Below are 17,849 nucleotides of genomic sequence, written 5' to 3' on the forward strand. Positions count from 1 at the left end.
GGAGATATAGCGCCCTCTTCTGGTGGAGAAAAAGGTGGACATCCACACAGTTTCAGAGCCGCCGTAGTGCTGCCCTGACAACAGTCTCTGTGTGTGTGTGTGTGTGTGTGTGTGTATGTGTGTGTGTGTGCATGTGTGCGTGTGTGTGTGTGTGTGTGTTGTGTTGTGTGTGTGTGTGCGTGCGTGTGTGTGTGTGTATCCAGTGACTACGGCCTGTGCTACCTGTCCCTGCGCACCAGTATCGGCCTGTGGACCGCCTTCCTGTGCCTGGTCCTGGTTGCCACGGACGCCAGCTCGCTGGTCTGCTACATCACGCGCTTCACGGAGGAGGCGTTCGCCGCCCTCATCTGCATCATCTTCATCTACGAGGCCCTGGAGAAGCTGCTCCACCTGGGAGAGCTCTACCCCGTCAACATGAACCTCCACCTGGACAACCTCACCTCCTACACGTGAGATCCAGGACTGCCTCTCCTGCTCCTGCTCCTGCTCCACCTCCCCCTCCTCCTCCTCCTCCTCCTGCTACCTTTCCCCCTCCTCCTCCTCTTCCTCCTCCTCCTCCTCCTCCTCTTCTCTCTCCTGCTCCTCCTCCCCCTCCTCCTCCTCCTCTATCTCTCCTCCTCCTCCTCCTCTATCTCTCCTCCTCCTCCCCCTCCTCCTCTATCTCTCCTCCTCCTCCTCCTCTATCTCTCCTCCTCCTCCTGCTCCTGCTACTTTTCCCCCTCCTCCTCCTCTTCCTCCCCCTCCTCCTCTTCTCTCTCCTGCTCCTCCTCCCCCTCCTCCCCCTCTCCTCCTGCTCCTCCTCCACCTCCTCCTCTATCTCTCCTCCTCCTCCTCTATCTCTCCTCCTCCTCCTGCTCCTCCTCCTCCTCTCCTCCCCCTCTCCTCCTCCTCCTCCTCCTCCTCTATCTCTCCTCCTGCTCCTCCTCCTCCTCCTCCTCTCCTCCTCCTCCTCTCCTCCTCTATCTCTCCTCCTGCTCCTCCTCCTCTTCTCCTCCCCCTCCTCCTCCTCCTCCTCCTCCTCCCCCTCCCCCTCCTCCTCCTCCTCCTCCTCCTCCTCCTCTATCTCTCCTGCTCCTCCTCCCCCTCCTCCTCTCCTCCTCCTCCTCCTCTATCTCTCCTCCTCCTCCTCCTCCTCCTCCTCGGAGGCCTGTTCTACAGGCAGGGCCCCATCGGTGTCTCCTCCTCTGGGAATAAGGCTTGTTTGTGTCCGATGCCTTTAGGCTTCTAAATCAGATGAAGTGTGACTCAATCAGGGCGCTTTGATTAAAGGAGTCATGTTAGTTTCAGGTGATATTATTTGATGAATGCTTCAATTCTGTGTTTGTGACTTTTTAAAATCACTGTGAATTGTAGCTGTTTTCTATGGGAAATCCCGCAGAATTGAAGCATTTAATCAAAATAATATCAACTCAAACAAGCAGTTGACTGTGGCTCTTTAACACGGTTATGCCTGTACGAGCTCCGGGCTGAGGGCGGGGCTAGCTGACCCGGGGTTCAGAGGTTGAAGGTCGTGTTTGACTCGTGTCCCAGGTGCCAGTGCTTCCCGCCAGCCAACGCCACGCTGGAGGTGGAGCAGGTGTGGAACAGGAGCGGGTTCAGCTCCGAGTCCTCCGTTCCCTGGGCCGCCCTCGGCGTGGAGGTACGCACTAAACACTTAACACGCCCGACTAAACACTCAACACGCCCGACTAAACACTCAACATGCCCGGCTAAACACTCAACACGCCTGACTAAACACTCAACACTCCTGACTAAACACTCAACACGCCCGACTAAACACTCAACACGCCCGACTAAACACTCAACACGCCCGACTAAACACTCAACACGCCCGACTAAACACTCAACACGCCTGACTAAACACTCAACACGCCTGACTAAACACTCAACACTCCTGACTAAACACTCAACACGCCTGACTAAACACTCAACACTCCTGACTAAACACTCAACACGCCCGACTAAACACTCAACACGCCCGACTAAACACTCAACACGCCTGACTAAACACTCAACACTCCTGACTAAACACTCAACACGCCCGACTAAACACTCAACACGCCTGACTAAACACTCAACACGCCTGACTAAACACTCAACACGCCCGACTAAACACTCAACACGCCTGACTAAACACTCAACACGCCTGACTAAACACTCAACACGCCCGACTAACACTCAACACGCCTGACTAAACACTCAACACGCCTGACTAACACTCAACACGCCTGACTAAACACTCAACACTCCTGACTAAACACTCAACACGCCTGACTAACACTCAACACGCCTGACTAACACTCAACACGCCTGACTAAACACTCAACATGCCTGACTAAACACTCAACACGCCTGACTAACACTCAACACGCCTGACTAAACACTCAACACGCCTGACTAACACTCAACACTCCTGACTAAACACTCAACACTCCTGACTAAACACTCAACACGCCCGACTAAACACTCAACACGCCCGACTAAACACTCAACACGCCTGACTAAACACTCAACACTCCCGACTAAACACTCAACACGCCTGACTAACACTCAACACGCCTGACTAAACACTCAACACGCCTGACTAAACACTCAACACTCCTGACTAAACACTCAACACGCCTGACTTAACACTCAACACGCCTGACTAAACACTCAACACTCCTGACTAAACACTCAACACGCCTGACTAACACTCAACACTCCTGACTAAACACTCAACACTCCTGACTAACACTCAACACCCCTGACTAAACACTCAACACGCCCGACTAAACACTCAACACTCCTGACTAAACACTCAACACGCCCGACTAAACACTCAACACGCCCGACTAAACACTCAACACGCTCGACTAAACACTCAACACGCCTGACTTAACACTCAACACGCCCGACTAAACACTCAACACGCCCGACTAAACACTCAACACGCCTGACTAAACACTCAACACGCCTGACTAAACACTCAACACGCCCGACTAAACACTCAACACGCCTGACTAACACTCAACACGCCTGACTAAACACTCAACACGCCTGACTAAACACTCAACACTCCTGACTAAACACTCAACACGCCCGACTAAACACTCAACACGCCCGACTAAACACTCAACACGCCTGACTAAACACTCAACACGCCTGACTTAACACTCAACACGCCCGACTAAACACTCAACACGCCCGACTAAACACTCAACACGCCTGACTAAACACTCAACACGCCTGACTAAACACTCAACACGCCCGACTAAACACTCAACACGCCTGACTAAACACTCAACACGCCCGACTAAACACTCAACACGCCTGACTTAACACTCAACACGCCCGACTAAACACTCAACACGCCCGACTAAACACTCAACACGCCTGACTAAACACTCAACATGCCTGACTAAACACTCAACACTCCTGACTAACACTCAACACGCCTGACTAAACACTCAACACGCCCGACTAAACACTCAACACGCCCGACTAAACACTCAACACGCCTGACTTAACACTCAACACGCCTGACTAACACTCAACACTCCTGACTAAACACTCAACACTCCTGACTAACACTCAACACTCCTGACTAACACTCAACACGCCTGACTAAACACTCAACACGTCTCTGGTGAATGCCGGATGGATTACGACGTCTGAATACAGCATCTCGTTTTATGGGTTTTTGTTTTCTGATGTGTGGAAATGTTCCAATGAAGCGTTTGACCCCCTTCCCCCGAAACTCTGTCCAGGAGTGTGAGGAGCTCCATGAGGAGGTGGTCATGCTCTCCCTCTCTGTCCAGGAGTGTGAGGAGGTGCTCATGACTCTCCCTCTCTGTCCAGGAGCATGAGGAGGTGCTCATGACTCTCCCTCTCTGTCCAGGAGCATGAGGAGGTGCTCATGACTCTCCCTCTCTGTCCAGGAGCATGAGGAGGTGCTCATGACTCTCCCTCTCTGTCCAGGAGCATGAGGAGGTGCTCATGACTCTCCCTCTCTGTCCAGGAGTGTGAGGAGGTGGTCATGACTCTCCCTCTCTGTCCAGGAGCATGAGGAGGTGGTCATGACTCTCCCTCTCTGTCCAGGAGCATGAGGAGGTGGTCATGACTCTCCCTCTCTGTCCAGGAGTGTAAGGAGCTCCATGAGGAGGTGGTCATGACTCTCCCTCTCTGTCCAGGAGTGTAAGGAGCTGCGTGGGGAGTTCGTGGGTCCGGCCTGCGGTCTGGACGGCCCCTTCATCCCTGACGTGCTCTTCTGGTCCGTCATCCTCTTCTTCACCACCTTCTTCCTCTCCACCTTCCTCAAGCAGTTCAAGACCATGCGCTACTTCCCCACCAAGGTCAGACCGTACACACGCCTTCATGCTCTCTGCCTCCACGGAGGTCTTACTGGCTGCTTCTTTATACTCATAGTGCATACCCATGGTGCAGTATAGTATTAATACTCAGCTGTGTTCCATGGTGCAGTATTGTATTAATACTCAGCTGTGTTCCATGGTGCAGTATAGTATTAATACTCAGCTGTGTTCCATGGTGCAGTATAGTATTAATACTCAGCTGTGTTCCATGGTGCAGTATTGTATTAATACTCAGCTGTGTTCCATGGTGCAGTATTGCATTAATACTCAGCTGTGTTCCATGGTGCAGTATTGTATTAATACTCAGCTGTGTTCCATGGTGCAGTTAGTATTAATACTCAGCTGTGTTCCATGGTGCAGTATAGTATTAATACTCAGCTGTGTTCCATGGGGCAGTATAGTATTAATACTCAGCTGTGTTCCATGGTGCAGTATAGTATTAATACTCAGCTGTGTTCCATGGTGCAGTATTGTATTAATACTCAGCTGTGTTCCATGGTGCAGTATTGCATTAATACTCAGCTGTGTTCCATGGTGCAGTATTGTATTAATACTCAGCTGTGTTCCATGGTGCAGTTAGTATTAATACTCAGCTGTGTTCCATGGTGCAGTATAGTATTAATACTCAGCTGTGTTCCATGGGGCAGTATAGTATTAATACTCAGCTGTGTTCCATGGTGCAGTATAGTATTAATACTCAGCTGTGTTCCATGGTGCAGTATTGTATTAATACTCAGCTGTGTTCCATGGTGCAGTATTGTATTAATACTCAGCTGTGTTCCATGGTGCAGTATTGCATTAATACTCAGCTGTGTTCCATGGTGCAGTATTGTATTAATACTCAGCTGTGTTCCATGGTGCAGTTAGTATTAATACTCAGCTGTGTTCCATGGTGCAGTATAGTATTAATACTCAGCTGTGTTCCATGGTGCAGTATTGTATTAATACTCAGCTGTGTTCCATGGTGCAGTATTGTATTAATACTCAGCTGTGTTCCATGGTGCAGTATTGCATTAATACTCAGCTGTGTTCCATGGTGCAGTATTGTATTAATACTCAGCTGTGTTCCATGGTGCAGTTAGTATTAATACTCAGCTGTGTTCCATGGTGCAGTATTGTATTAATACTCAGCTGTGTTCCATGGTGCAGTATAGTATTAATACTCAGCTGTGTTCCATGGTGCAGTTTAGTATTAATACTCAGCTGTGCTCCATGGTGCAGTATAGTATTAATACTCAGCTGTGTTCCATGGTGCAGTATTGTATTAATACTCAGCTGTGTTCCATGGTGCAGTATTGTATTAATACTCAGCTGTGTTCCATGGGGCAGTATAGTATTAATACTCAGCTGTGTTCCATGGTGCAGTATAGTATTAATACTCAGCTGTGTTCCATGGTGCAGTATTGTATTAATACTCAGCTGTGTTCCATGGTGCAGTATTGTATTAATACTCAGCTGTGTTCCATGGTGCAGTATAGTATTAATACTCAGCTGTGTTCCATGGTGCAGTATAGTATTAATACTCAGCTGTGTTCCATGGTGCAGTTTAGTATTAATACTCAGCTGTGTTCCATGGTGCAGTATAGTATTAATACTCAGCTGTGTTCCATGGTGCAGTATTGTATTAATACTCAGCTGTGTTCCATGGTGCAGTATAGTATTAATACTCAGCTGTGTTCCATGGTGCAGTAGAGTATTAATACTCAGCTGTGTTCCATGGTGCAGTAGAGTATTAATACTCAGCTGTGTTCCATGGTGCAGTATAGTATTAATACTCAGCTGTGTTCCATGGTGCAGTATTGTATTAATACTCAGCTGTGTTCCATGGTGCAGTATAGTATTAATACTCAGCTGTGTTCCATGGTGCAGTATAGTATTAATACTCAGCTGTGTTCCATGGTGCAGTATAGTATTAATACTCAGCTGTGTTCCATGGTGCAGTATTGCATTAATACTCAGCTGTGTTCCATGGTGCAGTATTGTATTAATACTCAGCTGTGTTCCATGGTGCAGTATAGTATTAATACTCAGCTGTGTTCCATGGTGCAGTATTGTATTAATACTCAGCTGTGTTCCATGGTGCAGTATTGTATTAATACTCAGCTGTGTTCCATGGTGCAGTATTGCATTAATACTCAGCTGTGTTCCATGGTGCAGTATTGTATTAATACTCAGCTGTGTTCCATGGTGCAGTATTGTATTAATACTCAGCTGTGTTCCATGGTGCAGTATTGTATTAATACTCAGCTGTGTTCCATGGTGCAGTATTGCATTAATACTCAGCTGTGTTCCATGGTGCAGTATTGTATTAATACTCAGCTGTGTTCCATGGTGCAGTATTGTATTAATACTCAGCTGTGTTCCATGGTGCAGTATTGCATTAATACTCAGCTGTGTTCCATGGTGCAGTATTGCATTAATACTCAACTGTGTTCCATGGTGCAGTATTGCATTAATACTCAGCTGTGTTCCATGGTGCAGTATAGTATTAATACTCAGCTGTGTTCCATGGTGCAGTATAGTATTAATACTCAGCTGTGTTCCATGGTGCAGTATAGTATTAATACTCAGCTGTGTTCCATGGTGCAGTATTGTTGTGTAACCCAACACTGTGAGGTGCAATGGGTTTTTCTAAACTAATAGTTGCTAAAACTGCACCATTGCCTCTATCAGCCCCCCCCCCCCCCCCCCACACACACACACACACACACACACACACACACACACCCTGACCCCCTGTTAATCACTCTGAACTGTTCTTCCGTGGTGTGTGTGGGTCCAGGTGCGCTCCACTATCAGCGACTTTGCGGTGTTCCTCACCATCATGATCATGGTGCTGGTGGACTACCTGGTCGGGGTTCCCTCTCCCAAGCTGCACGTGCCCGACAGCTTCCAGGTACACACAGCCCTCCCTGGGGTCCAGGTACACACAGCCCTCCCTGGGTACATACAGCCCTCCCTGGGTACACACAGCCCTCCCTGGGTACACACAGCCCTCCCTGGGTACATACAGCCCTCCCTGGGTACATACAGCCCTGCCTGGGTCCAGGTACATACAGCCCTCCCTGGGTACATACAGCCCTCCCTGGGTACATACAGCCCTCCCTGGGTACATACAGCCCTCCCTGGGTACATACAGCCCTGCCTGGGTCCAGGTACATACAGCCCTCCCTGGGTACATACAGCCCTCCCTGGGTACATACAGCCCTCCCTGGGTACATACAGCCCTCCCTGGGTACATACAGCCCTGCCTGGGTCCAGGTACACACAGCCCTCCCTGGGTCCAGGGGGAGGGAGGAGGCAGGGGTGGGCAGAGGGTGTGTGTGTGTATGTGTGCGCGTGTGCGTCTGTCTGTCTGTGTGTGTGTGTGTGTGTGTGTGTGTGTGTGTGTGTGTGTGTGTGTGTGCTCTTGCTTGCACATGGGCGTGTCTGAGACCTGTTTTCCAAAATATCAATTTGGTCAGGGTTAGGGTCAGGGTCAGGGTTAGGGTCAGGGTCAGGGTCAGGGTCAGGGTCAGGGTCAGGGTCAGGGTCAGGGTGTGGTGTGTCTGACGGTGCTGTGCCCCCCGCCCCCTAGCCCACCTCCAGGGTCAGGGTCAGGGTCAGGGTCAGGGTCAGGGTCAGGGTCAGGGTCAGGGTCAGGGTTAGGGTCAGGGTCAGGGTTAGGGTCAGGGTCAGGGTCAGGGTCAGGGTTAGGGTTAGGGTGGGGTGTATCTGACGGTGCTGTGCCCCCCGCCCCCTAGCCCACCTCCAGGGTTAGGGTTAGGGTTAGGGTCAGGGTCAGGGTCAGGGTCAGGGTCAGGGTCAGGGTCAGGGTCAGGGTGTGGTGTGTCTGACGGTGCTGTGCCCCCCGCCCCCTAGCCCACCTCCAGGGTCAGGGTCAGGGTCAGGGTCAGGGTCAGGGTCAGGGTTAGGGTGTGGTGTGGTGTGTGACGGTGCTGTGCCCCCCGCCCCCTAGCCCACCTCCAGGGTTAGGGTTAGGGTTAGGGTCAGGGTCAGGGTCAGGGTCAGGGTCAGGGTCAGGGTGTGGTGTGTCTGACGGTGCTGTGCCCCCCGCCCCCTAGCCCACCTCCAGGGTCAGGGTCAGGGTCAGGGTCAGGGTCAGGGTCAGGGTTAGGGTCAGGGTCAGGGTCAGGGTTAGGGTCAGGGTCAGGGTTAGGGTGTGGTGTGTCTGACGGTGCTGTGCCCCCCGCCCCCTAGCCCACCTCCAGGCACCGCGGCTGGCTGATCTCCCCGCTGGGCAGCAACCCCTGGTGGACCCTGCTGGCGGCCGCCGTGCCGGCGCTGCTCTGCACCATCCTCATCTTCATGGACCAGCAGATCACCGCCGTCATCATCAACCGCAAGGAGCACAAGCTCAAGGTCCGTGTGTGTGTGTGTGTGCGTGTGTGTGTGTGTGTGTGTGCGTGCGTGTGTGTGTGTGCGTGCGTGTGTGTGCGTGTGTGTGCGTGTGTGTGTGTGTGTGTGTGTTAATGTGTATTACGTGCATGTGTGTGTGTCTGTATGAGTGTGTGTTAGACAAACAAATGGGGTCATCCTATCATCCTCACCCCCTTGCATGGTATACTGTAGTGTGTTACTGTATGTGATGTGTTACTGTATGTGATGTGTTACTGTATGTGATGTGATTCTTCAGTTAAAAGAAATCATGATTGAATCTGGTTTCTGTGTCGTACCCGCTGGCAGAACTGAAGACCTGTTTGGGCACCTGGACTAAAACTATCTTCTCTGCCCCCCTGTTCTGCCCCCCCCCTCACAGAAGGGCTGTGGGTACCACCTGGACCTGCTGGTGGTGTCGGTGATGCTGGGGCTGTGCTCCATCATGGGGCTGCCCTGGTTCGTGGCCGCCACCGTCCTCTCCATCTCCCACGTCAACAGCCTGAAGCTGGAGTCGGAGTGCGCCGCGCCCGGGGAGCAGCCCAAGTTCCTGGGCATCCGCGAGCAGAGGGTCACCGGGTTCATGATCTTTGCCCTCATGGGCTGCTCTGTGTTCATGACCTCTGTGTTGAAGGTGAGACTCAGAGACGGGGGCGGCTCTGTGTTCATGACCTCTGTCCATTTCGTCGCTGTCAAGCAAGAGACCTTGTATCTCCAAAACAGAACATTTTCCAAATTTCCAAGAACATTCCAATTTGTATGTTGTTTGTTGTTTATTTTATATATATTTTATTTTATGTTTAGAAGACGTTTGATTGGTCGCAGTGCAGGGAGGAGGTCAGAGGTTGTAAAGGGTAGTCCCAGCTTTCAATTGATGTAAAAATAAATAAATAAATAAAACCCACCAGAATGGAGGTCCGAGGTCTCGGCCCAGCAGGGTGGGTTCCTGGTTTGGGCGGAGCTGCCGGTTTCCTCTGTGGTATCAGCAGAGATGCGTTTCCTCTGTGGTATCAGCAGAGATGTGTTTACCTTTTGTGAAATTAACCCAACCTTCCCATACAGGCAAGCAAATCACCTCCCATACAGGGAAGCACAATCACCCTCCGTACAGGCAAGCCAATCACCTCACAACAATCTAGACAGCCTCTCTGACGTCACACGATTCAGGAGGCGCTCCGCGCGCCGGGCTGCCACGCCCCGTTGGGACGGTAACCGCGTTGAGTTTGACGTCGTCCTCTTTGTGTCCCTCCCAGTTCATCCCCATGCCGGTCCTGTACGGCGTGTTCCTCTACATGGGCGTGTCCTCTCTCAAAGGCATCCAGGTACGACTACATGACCTCTATATCCAGTCAGCGCCGCCCAGCGGAGTCTTAAAAGGCGCTCCACGTGTCTCTCTGACCTCACTGACCTCCTTCCTGTTCCTCGTCCCGCCCCTGCAGTTCTTTGACCGGATCCGTCTGTTCGGCATGCCGGCCAAGCACCAGCCGGACCTGATCTACCTGCGCTACGTGCCGCTGTGGAAGGTCCACGTCTTCACGCTGGTGCAGCTCACCTGCCTGGTGCTGCTCTGGGTCATCAAGGCCTCCGCCGCCGCCGTCGTCTTCCCCATGATGGTAGCTGACCAGCGCTAACCTAGCGTCCAGACAGGCACTACTATTATAGGGTGTGTGTGTGTTTAGATAAAGCGCTCAGTTCCCTAGCTCTCAGGTGAAGGTGATTGTCGGGGGCGGGGGGCTGATATCTCTTCCTCTAGGTTTTGGCCTTGGTCTTCATTCGGAAGCTTCTAGACTTCTGTTTCACCAAGAGGGAGCTCAGCTGGCTGGACGACCTGATACCCGAGAGCAAGAAGAAGAAGGAGGATGATAAGAAGAAGAAGCTGAAGGAGGTGTGTGTCGGTCTCAACACCCGGATGACATCATCTACCAAGTGTTTATGGATATTTACACACAAAACATTTAGGGATGATTTCCAATGTTGTTCAGTAATGTCTTCATCAAATCAGTTTATTGCCATGGTAGTTTACAGACTCACAGATTAGGAATGTGTTCAGGTCGATGGTGCAGAACTCTGATGGAGACGACGTTAGACAGGGTGCAGGACTGGACAGGGCAAATACAAAGAACAATAGATATCCAGTAAAGTACAAATGCAAAATACAATTACACAGAATGGCGTGCGGTGAGTGTGTGTGCTGTTCAGTGTGTGTGCAGAGTGTAATGCGTGTGTGTGATGTTTTGTATATGAAGTGTGTTGTTTTTTGGCTGTTTACAGTGTGTGTGTGTGTGTGTGTGTGTGTGTGTGTGTGTGTGTGTGTGTGTGTGTGTGTGTGTGTGTGTGTGTGTGTGTGTGTGTGTGTGTGTGTGTGTGTTCTCAGGAAGCGCGTCGTCTGCTGGATGAGAAGGAGACGATAGAACACCCGTACAACGGAGAGAACGTCCTGAAGATCCCCGTCAAGGGCCTCAAAGTCAGGTCAGTGAGGAGAGAAGCCAGGTCAGTGAGGAGAGAAGCCAGGTCAGTGAGGAGAGAAGCCAGGTCAGTGAGGAGAGAAGCCAGGTCAGTGAGGAGAGAAGCCAGGTCAGTGAGGAGAGAAGCCAGGTCAGTGAGGAGAGAAGCCAGGTCAGTGAGGAGAGGAGCCAGGTCAGTGAGGAGAGAAGTCAGGTCAGTGAGGAGAGAAGTCAGGTCAGTGAGGAGAGGAGAGAAGCCAGGTCAGTGAGGAGAGAAGCCAGGTCAGTGAGGAGAGAAGTCAGGTCAGTGAGGAGAGAGCCAGGTCAGTGAGGAGAGAGCCAGGTCAGTGAGGAGAGAGCCAGGTCAGTGAGGAGAGAAGCCAGGTCAGTGAGGAGGGAAGCCAGGTCAGTGAGGAGAGAAGTCAGGTCAGTGAGGAGAGAAGCCAGGTCAGTGAGGAGAGAAGCCAGGTCAGTGAGGAGAGAAGCCAGGTCAGTGAGGAGAGAAGTCAGGTCAGTGAGGAGAGGAGAGAAGCCAGGTCAGTGAGGAGAGAAGCCAGGTCAGTGAGGAGAGAAGCCAGGTCAGTGAGGAGAGAAGCCAGGTCAGTGAGGAGAGAAGTCAGGTCAGTGAGGAGAGAAGCCAGGTCAGTGAGGAGAGAAGTCAGGTCAGTGAGGAGAGAAGCCAGGTCAGTGAGGAGAGAAGCCAGGTCAGTGAGGAGAGAAGCCAGGTCAGTGAGGAGAGAAGCCAGGTCAGTGAGGAGAGAAGCCAGGTCAGTGAGGAGAGAAGCCAGGTCAGTGAGGAGAAGCCAGGTCAGTGAGGAGAGAAGCCAGGTCAGTGAGGAGAGAAGCCAGGTCAGTGAGGAGAGAAGCCAGGTCAGTGAGGAGAGAAGCCAGGTCAGTGAGGAGAGAAGCCAGGTCAGTGAGGAGAGAAGCCAGGTCAGTGAGGAGAGAAGCCAGGTCAGTGAGGAGAGAAGTCAGGTCAGTGAGGAGAAGCCAGGTCAGCTGTGTGGTGAGAACATGTCCTCCCATGCTTGTGAGTCCCCTTGGGAAGCAGACAGGCTGCTGAGTACGAGGCCTTCTAAAGCTTCTAAAGCTTCATTTGCAAATACAAGGGTGAGCAGTTGTGACTTGATCACATGGAAGTTGGCCGGCGCTTTGCAATGTCTTGTCTTGCAACATCGCCGCCCTGAGTGAGTGACCTCTGTGACCTTTGAGAAACCTAGGATGTCTCGTGATCTGCAGTCTGAAATTCTGTTGAAATCATGCTTCGGAAATTGAACCCACACTGGGTGGCGTGCGTGCGAGACGTGTGAGTGAAAGGCTAATGGTTTGTTCATCTGTGACTTTAAGTAGCTAAGATGTGTGTGTGTGTGTGTGTGTTTCTAGTCTGGATCCCTCTGTTGTAAACATTTCTGATGAAATGGCCAAAACTGCGATGTGGAAGTCTGTTTCCATGAGCTGTGAGAGCGCCAAGCCCCTGAAACACAGCGCCAGGTAGCTATGACTCTCCTCAGCTCCTCCTAATGACTCCTCACTCTCCTCACCTCCTCCTAATGACTCCTCACTCTCCTCAGCTCCTCCTAATGACTCCTCACTCTCCTCAGCTCCTCCTAATGACTCCTCACCTCCTCCTAATGACTCCTCACCTCCTCCTAATGACTCCTCACTCTCCTCACCTCCTCCTAATGACTCCTCACTCTCCTCAGCTCCTCCTAATGACTCCTCACTCTCCTCAGCTCCTCCTAATGACTCCTCACCTCCTCCTAATGACTCCTCACTCTCCTCACCTCCTCCTAATGACTCCTCACTCTCCTCACCTCCTCCTAATGTCTCCTCACCTCCTCCTAATGACTCCTCACTCTCCTCACCTCCTCCTAATGACTCCTCACTCTCCTCAGCTCCTCCTAATGACTCCTCACTCTCCTCACCTCCTCCTAATGACTCCTCACTCTCCTCACCTCCTCCTTATGACTCCTCACCTCCTCCTAATGACTCCTCACTCTCCTCACCTCCTCCTAATGACTCCTCACTCTCCTCAGCTCCTCCTAATGACTCCTCACCTCCTCCTAATGACTCCTCACTCTCCTCACCTCCTCCTAATGACTCCTCCCTCTCTGACCTCTGCTCTCCAGCGTGGTCTGTGGCTGGATCCCGTCCATCAGTCCTCACAGGATCTCAGAACATGCGTGTGATTATCCTGCTGACTCTGTGGATTCAGCTGAACTCATTCATTACCTGACAACTAACATTTAACCAACATTTTAATGGCCCAGGACCTTGAGAATATGACCCTTATAATATAATATCTGTAGACACACTGATATGCAGCAATCCGAAATTCTTAGAAACGGTTTGGAAATACAATTGCCACAAAATGATGATGACGATGATGGTGATGCTGATGATGCTGATGTTTGTCTGTCCACAGCCAGGAGAAGGTGTGATGATGATGATGATGATGATGATGATGATGTTTGTCTGTCCACAGCCAGGAGAAGGTGTGATGATGATGATGATGATGATGATGATGATGATGTTTGTCTGTCCACAGCCAGGAGAAGGTGTCCTCTGTGAAGATCAACCTGGAGGGAGAGCAAGGGGAGAAGATCGTCCACGCTGAGACGTCTTTATGAGCTGCCTTTACCTCTCCCCTCCACTAGAGGGTAATGTTGGTCTGTCCTGAAACACTCCACCCCAGGGGGCGCGGTCCTCACTGACTCCGCCCCTAGCAGCTGCTGACCAACCACAGGGAGGCAGGTGGGAGGACAGCTATGGTTTCAACTTGGCCATGATTGAGTTATTAAGTTATTCTGTGGGAAATTTATCTTTATTTGTTTTATATCATCGTTTTATGGTGATAAGACATCAACTTTTATTGTCAAGTGTGTACTGTATATGTTGGTACCCCCCCCCCCCCCCCCCATCGTGGCATTCTATCCATTCAGCGTCTTTGGCATCAGTTGTGAGGTCATTTAACTCAGCATTGACCACCTGTGTGTAATTCAATATGAATGCAGATAGTTCTAATTACAACCCCTATATAGTGTGTATATACATGAAGCTTTCCATTGTATTATAGACAAGTATAGTGAGATGGAATGAAGGGCCGTTTGTAAATGCATAAGGCAGTAGACTCAGGTGGTACATACATAGACATACATAGACATACATAGACATACATAGACATACATAGACATACATAGCTGTAATTGTACTTCTTAAAGTCAAAGATACCCAGACATATTTCCCAGCCAGACCTCAGCCATGTGGAACACACAACTCAGACTCGCCCTCTGTCCTGAAACACAACTCAGACTCTGTCCTGACACACAACTCAGACTCTGTCCTGAAACACAACTCAGACTCTGTCTGTCCTGAAACACAACTCAGACTCTGTCCTGAAACACAACTCAGACTCTGTCCTGACACACAACTCAGACTCTGTCTGTCCTGAAACACAACTCAGACTCTGTCCTGACACACAACTCAGACTCTGTCCTGACACACAACTCAGACTCTGTCCTGACACACAACTCAGACTCGCCCTCTGTCCTGACACATCAGCACACCTTGACTTGATTGGACTGTTTGGTTTTAGTTTAGTTTTTAGTTATTTTAATTTTAGCTTCCATTAGAGATGCTGGTGAGGCTCCATGAAAGGTCCGAGCACATTTCCACTGACATAGACCGGCCGTGGGGGGGGGGGGGGGGGGGGGTGATAGGTGATATGAGTGCATCGGGGGGGGGCTGATATGAGTGCATCGGGGTGGGGGGGGGGGGGCTGATATGAGTGCATCGGGGTGGGGGGGCTGATATGAGTGCATCGGGGGGTTCAGGTGAGGTGGTGTGCGGATGTGGGGATCTCTTCGAAACCAAACTTGCACAGATGTACCTCACCTTCTAGTCATCTAACCAAAGCGTGCCGAGGCCGCAGCTGGAATATCAGTCAAAACTTTTTTGATGCTGTCTGTGGTATCTCAGATGTGAAGTCACACAGTCGCCTTGATATCTTGAGCCTTAATAAGTCACAAATTCAACATGCTGAAAATGGTATTTTCACTTGTTCAGAGTTGGATCATGTATAATCCTCCCAGTTCGGAGTGCTGGTAAAGCCTCTAGCATCTCCAGTCTTACTGGGAAAACATGCCTGTAACAGCTTTCATCCACTATGGACAACAGACACCAGACTAGCCTACCCTCTGGACCAGACTAGCCTACCCTCTAGACTGATGACCAGACTAGCCTACCCTCTGGACTGATGACCAGACTAGCCTACCCTCTGGACTGATGACCAGACTAGCCTACCCTCTGGACTGATGACCAGACTAGCCTACCCTCTGGACTGATGACCAGACTAGTTTACCCTCTGGACCAGACTAGCCTACCCTCTGGACTGATGACCAGACTAGCCTACCCTCTGGACTGATGACTAGTCTACCCTCTGGACTGATGACCAGACTAGCCTACCCTCTGGACTGATGACTAGTCTACCCTCTGGACTGATGACCAGACTAGCCTACCCTCTGGACTGACCCAGACTAGTCTACCCTCTGGACCAGACTAGCCTACCCTCTGGACTGATGACCAGACTAGCCTACCCTCTGGACTGACCCAGACTAGTCTACCCTCTGGACTGATGACCAGACTAGTCTACCCTCTGGACTGACCCAGACTAGTCTACCCTCTGGACTGACCCAGACTAGTCTACCCTCTGGACTGATGACCAGACTAGTCTACCCTCTGGACTGACCCAGACTAGTCTACCCTCTGGACTGATGACCAGACTAGCCTACCCTCTGGACTGATGACCAGACTAGCCTACCCTCTGGACTGATGACCAGACTAGCCTACCCTCTGGACTGATGACCAGACTAGTCTACCCTCTGGACTGACCCAGACTAGTCTACCCTCTGGACTGATGACCAGACTAGCCTACCCTCTGGACTGATGACCAGACTAGTCTACCCTCTGGACTGATGACCAGACTAGCCTACCCTCTGGACTGATGACCAGACTAGTCTACCCTCTGGACTGACCCAGACTAGCCTACCCTCTGGACTGATGACCAGACTAGTCTACCCTCTGGACTGATGTAGCGTGAACTTCGAGGCTCCCCAGATGCATGGAGTCAGTTAGTCACACACCCCCACTAACTATTTGATTTCCCTCAAGCCCGAAGTATGTCACTCAACATTCTTCAGATTAATCAGATATTACGAACGTAGGAAAAAGCAGAATTGAAATGTCCGTACAGACTGCTGAGTCATCCAGTGAGTCGTCTTCTGTTCAGTATTGTCCTGGTTTGATGCAGGATGATCTGACCTGAGCAGTGGGGGAATAGACTTTTAAGGTTTACATCCATAATTGTTTATATATAATATATATAATTGTTTATATATATTCTTTGTCATCATTGTTATTATATATACCATTGTTCCAGTATGTAAAGGGTTTTAATTTATTTGGAATGGATGATTTGTGAGAGTTTGTGCAGGTGGCAGGTGGCAGGGCTATTTAGTTCATTTCCTGTTCTGTATATCTGAGCACTTTAGGTACGCGTGCCACATTCTGAAAGGATAACAATAGATGAACCTTTTGAACAGGCCGACATTTCAATAAGACTCAGGAACACTGGGGCATTATGAGCTCCTATCGCTCTCTTTCTCTCTCACTCCATTCTCTCTCTCACTCCATTCTCTCTCTCACTCCATTCACTCTCTCCATTCTCACCATTCACTCTCTCACTCCATTCTCTCTCTCTCACTCCATTCTCTCTCTCACTCCATTAACTCTCTTCATTCTCTCCATTCACTCTCTCACTCCATTCTCTAGCAAGTGCCAGATCGCCTTCTTTCTCCTTGAACTTTATTCTTCTTTCAAACTTTGAGGCTTTGCTCCTAAGTTACACTGGACAAGACTGTTATAACTTGCTTTCCTGTTTTGTTGTATGGATGTTGCTCTATTTTTCTTTTTTAAGACCGTTTTGTAAAGATTTTTAATCCTAAGTATTTTTGTCCTTGAAATTGAAAGTGCAAACAAATGCAAATTATTAAACTTTTTAGTTGATACCGTAACATGAATAAAGTGTTAGCAAATTTAGTTTAAGTTAAATTCAAAATAGAAGTGTGAAGTGTCATACTGAAGTAGAGTAATGCCTTTATGAAATATATTTTTCACAAGAAATTGACACAAACAGTTTTCAGTAAAATGAGGTGAGACTCTTAAAATCCAAATGGAATTGACAGAAAGTTTACATCTCAATGCCTTGTTGACTACAAATAATTTATATGAGGTGGTAACATGAGGTGACTGTTTACGTTGACCTGTAAATTACACCTGGAAAGTTTTTTGGTAGTCCTTTATTTCACCTCCCGTTACTTAGATAAAACCATACATGTTTACTAGCTAGACAAAGACTTGTGGTTCCTGTGCATTTGCCTAGTACTGTAATTACTGTGTGTAGTTGACGGGTTGTAGAATAAAGCATTACCAAGTTTACAGTTACGTTTCCCTCTAGGGGAAATATGGGTGTATGTATAAACAATATTAACAAGGTCTTTATAAATTACAGCAAGCGGACTTGGCGTGCTTAACGCTCCAGAGCTGAGAGCATGGACTAGTCTTATCTCTGGTCATGTTATGGACTAGTAGAGGGAGGAGTCTTATCTCTGGTCATGTT

At 49.8% G+C, this 17,849-nt stretch overlaps 1 protein-coding gene across 1 annotated transcript in view; it reads left to right on the forward strand.

Moving 5' to 3' along the window:
* The window catches only part of LOC311312099 (sodium bicarbonate cotransporter 3-like), a gene marked incomplete at its 5' end in the record, with an annotated part of 22,372 nt that extends 8,516 nt beyond the window's left edge, over positions 1-13,856 (forward strand). The window contains 12 exons of the mRNA XM_084441968.1: positions 204-449; positions 1,531-1,639; positions 4,173-4,334; positions 7,135-7,248; positions 8,553-8,714; positions 9,112-9,363; positions 9,983-10,051; positions 10,169-10,342; positions 10,483-10,614; positions 11,104-11,198; positions 12,557-12,664; positions 13,722-13,856. Of these exons, the coding sequence (XP_084298094.1) occupies positions 204-449; positions 1,531-1,639; positions 4,173-4,334; positions 7,135-7,248; positions 8,553-8,714; positions 9,112-9,363; positions 9,983-10,051; positions 10,169-10,342; positions 10,483-10,614; positions 11,104-11,198; positions 12,557-12,664; positions 13,722-13,803 (1,705 nt within the window). The 3' untranslated portion in view covers positions 13,804-13,856. The remainder of the gene's footprint in view (positions 1-203; positions 450-1,530; positions 1,640-4,172; positions 4,335-7,134; positions 7,249-8,552; positions 8,715-9,111; positions 9,364-9,982; positions 10,052-10,168; positions 10,343-10,482; positions 10,615-11,103; positions 11,199-12,556; positions 12,665-13,721) is intronic.
* Between the last annotated feature and the right edge of the window lie 3,993 nt (positions 13,857-17,849).

This window comes from Borostomias antarcticus (genome assembly GCF_949987555.1).
Source record: "Borostomias antarcticus genome assembly, chromosome: 8".
Taxonomy (NCBI): Eukaryota; Metazoa; Chordata; class Actinopteri; order Stomiiformes; family Stomiidae; genus Borostomias; species Borostomias antarcticus.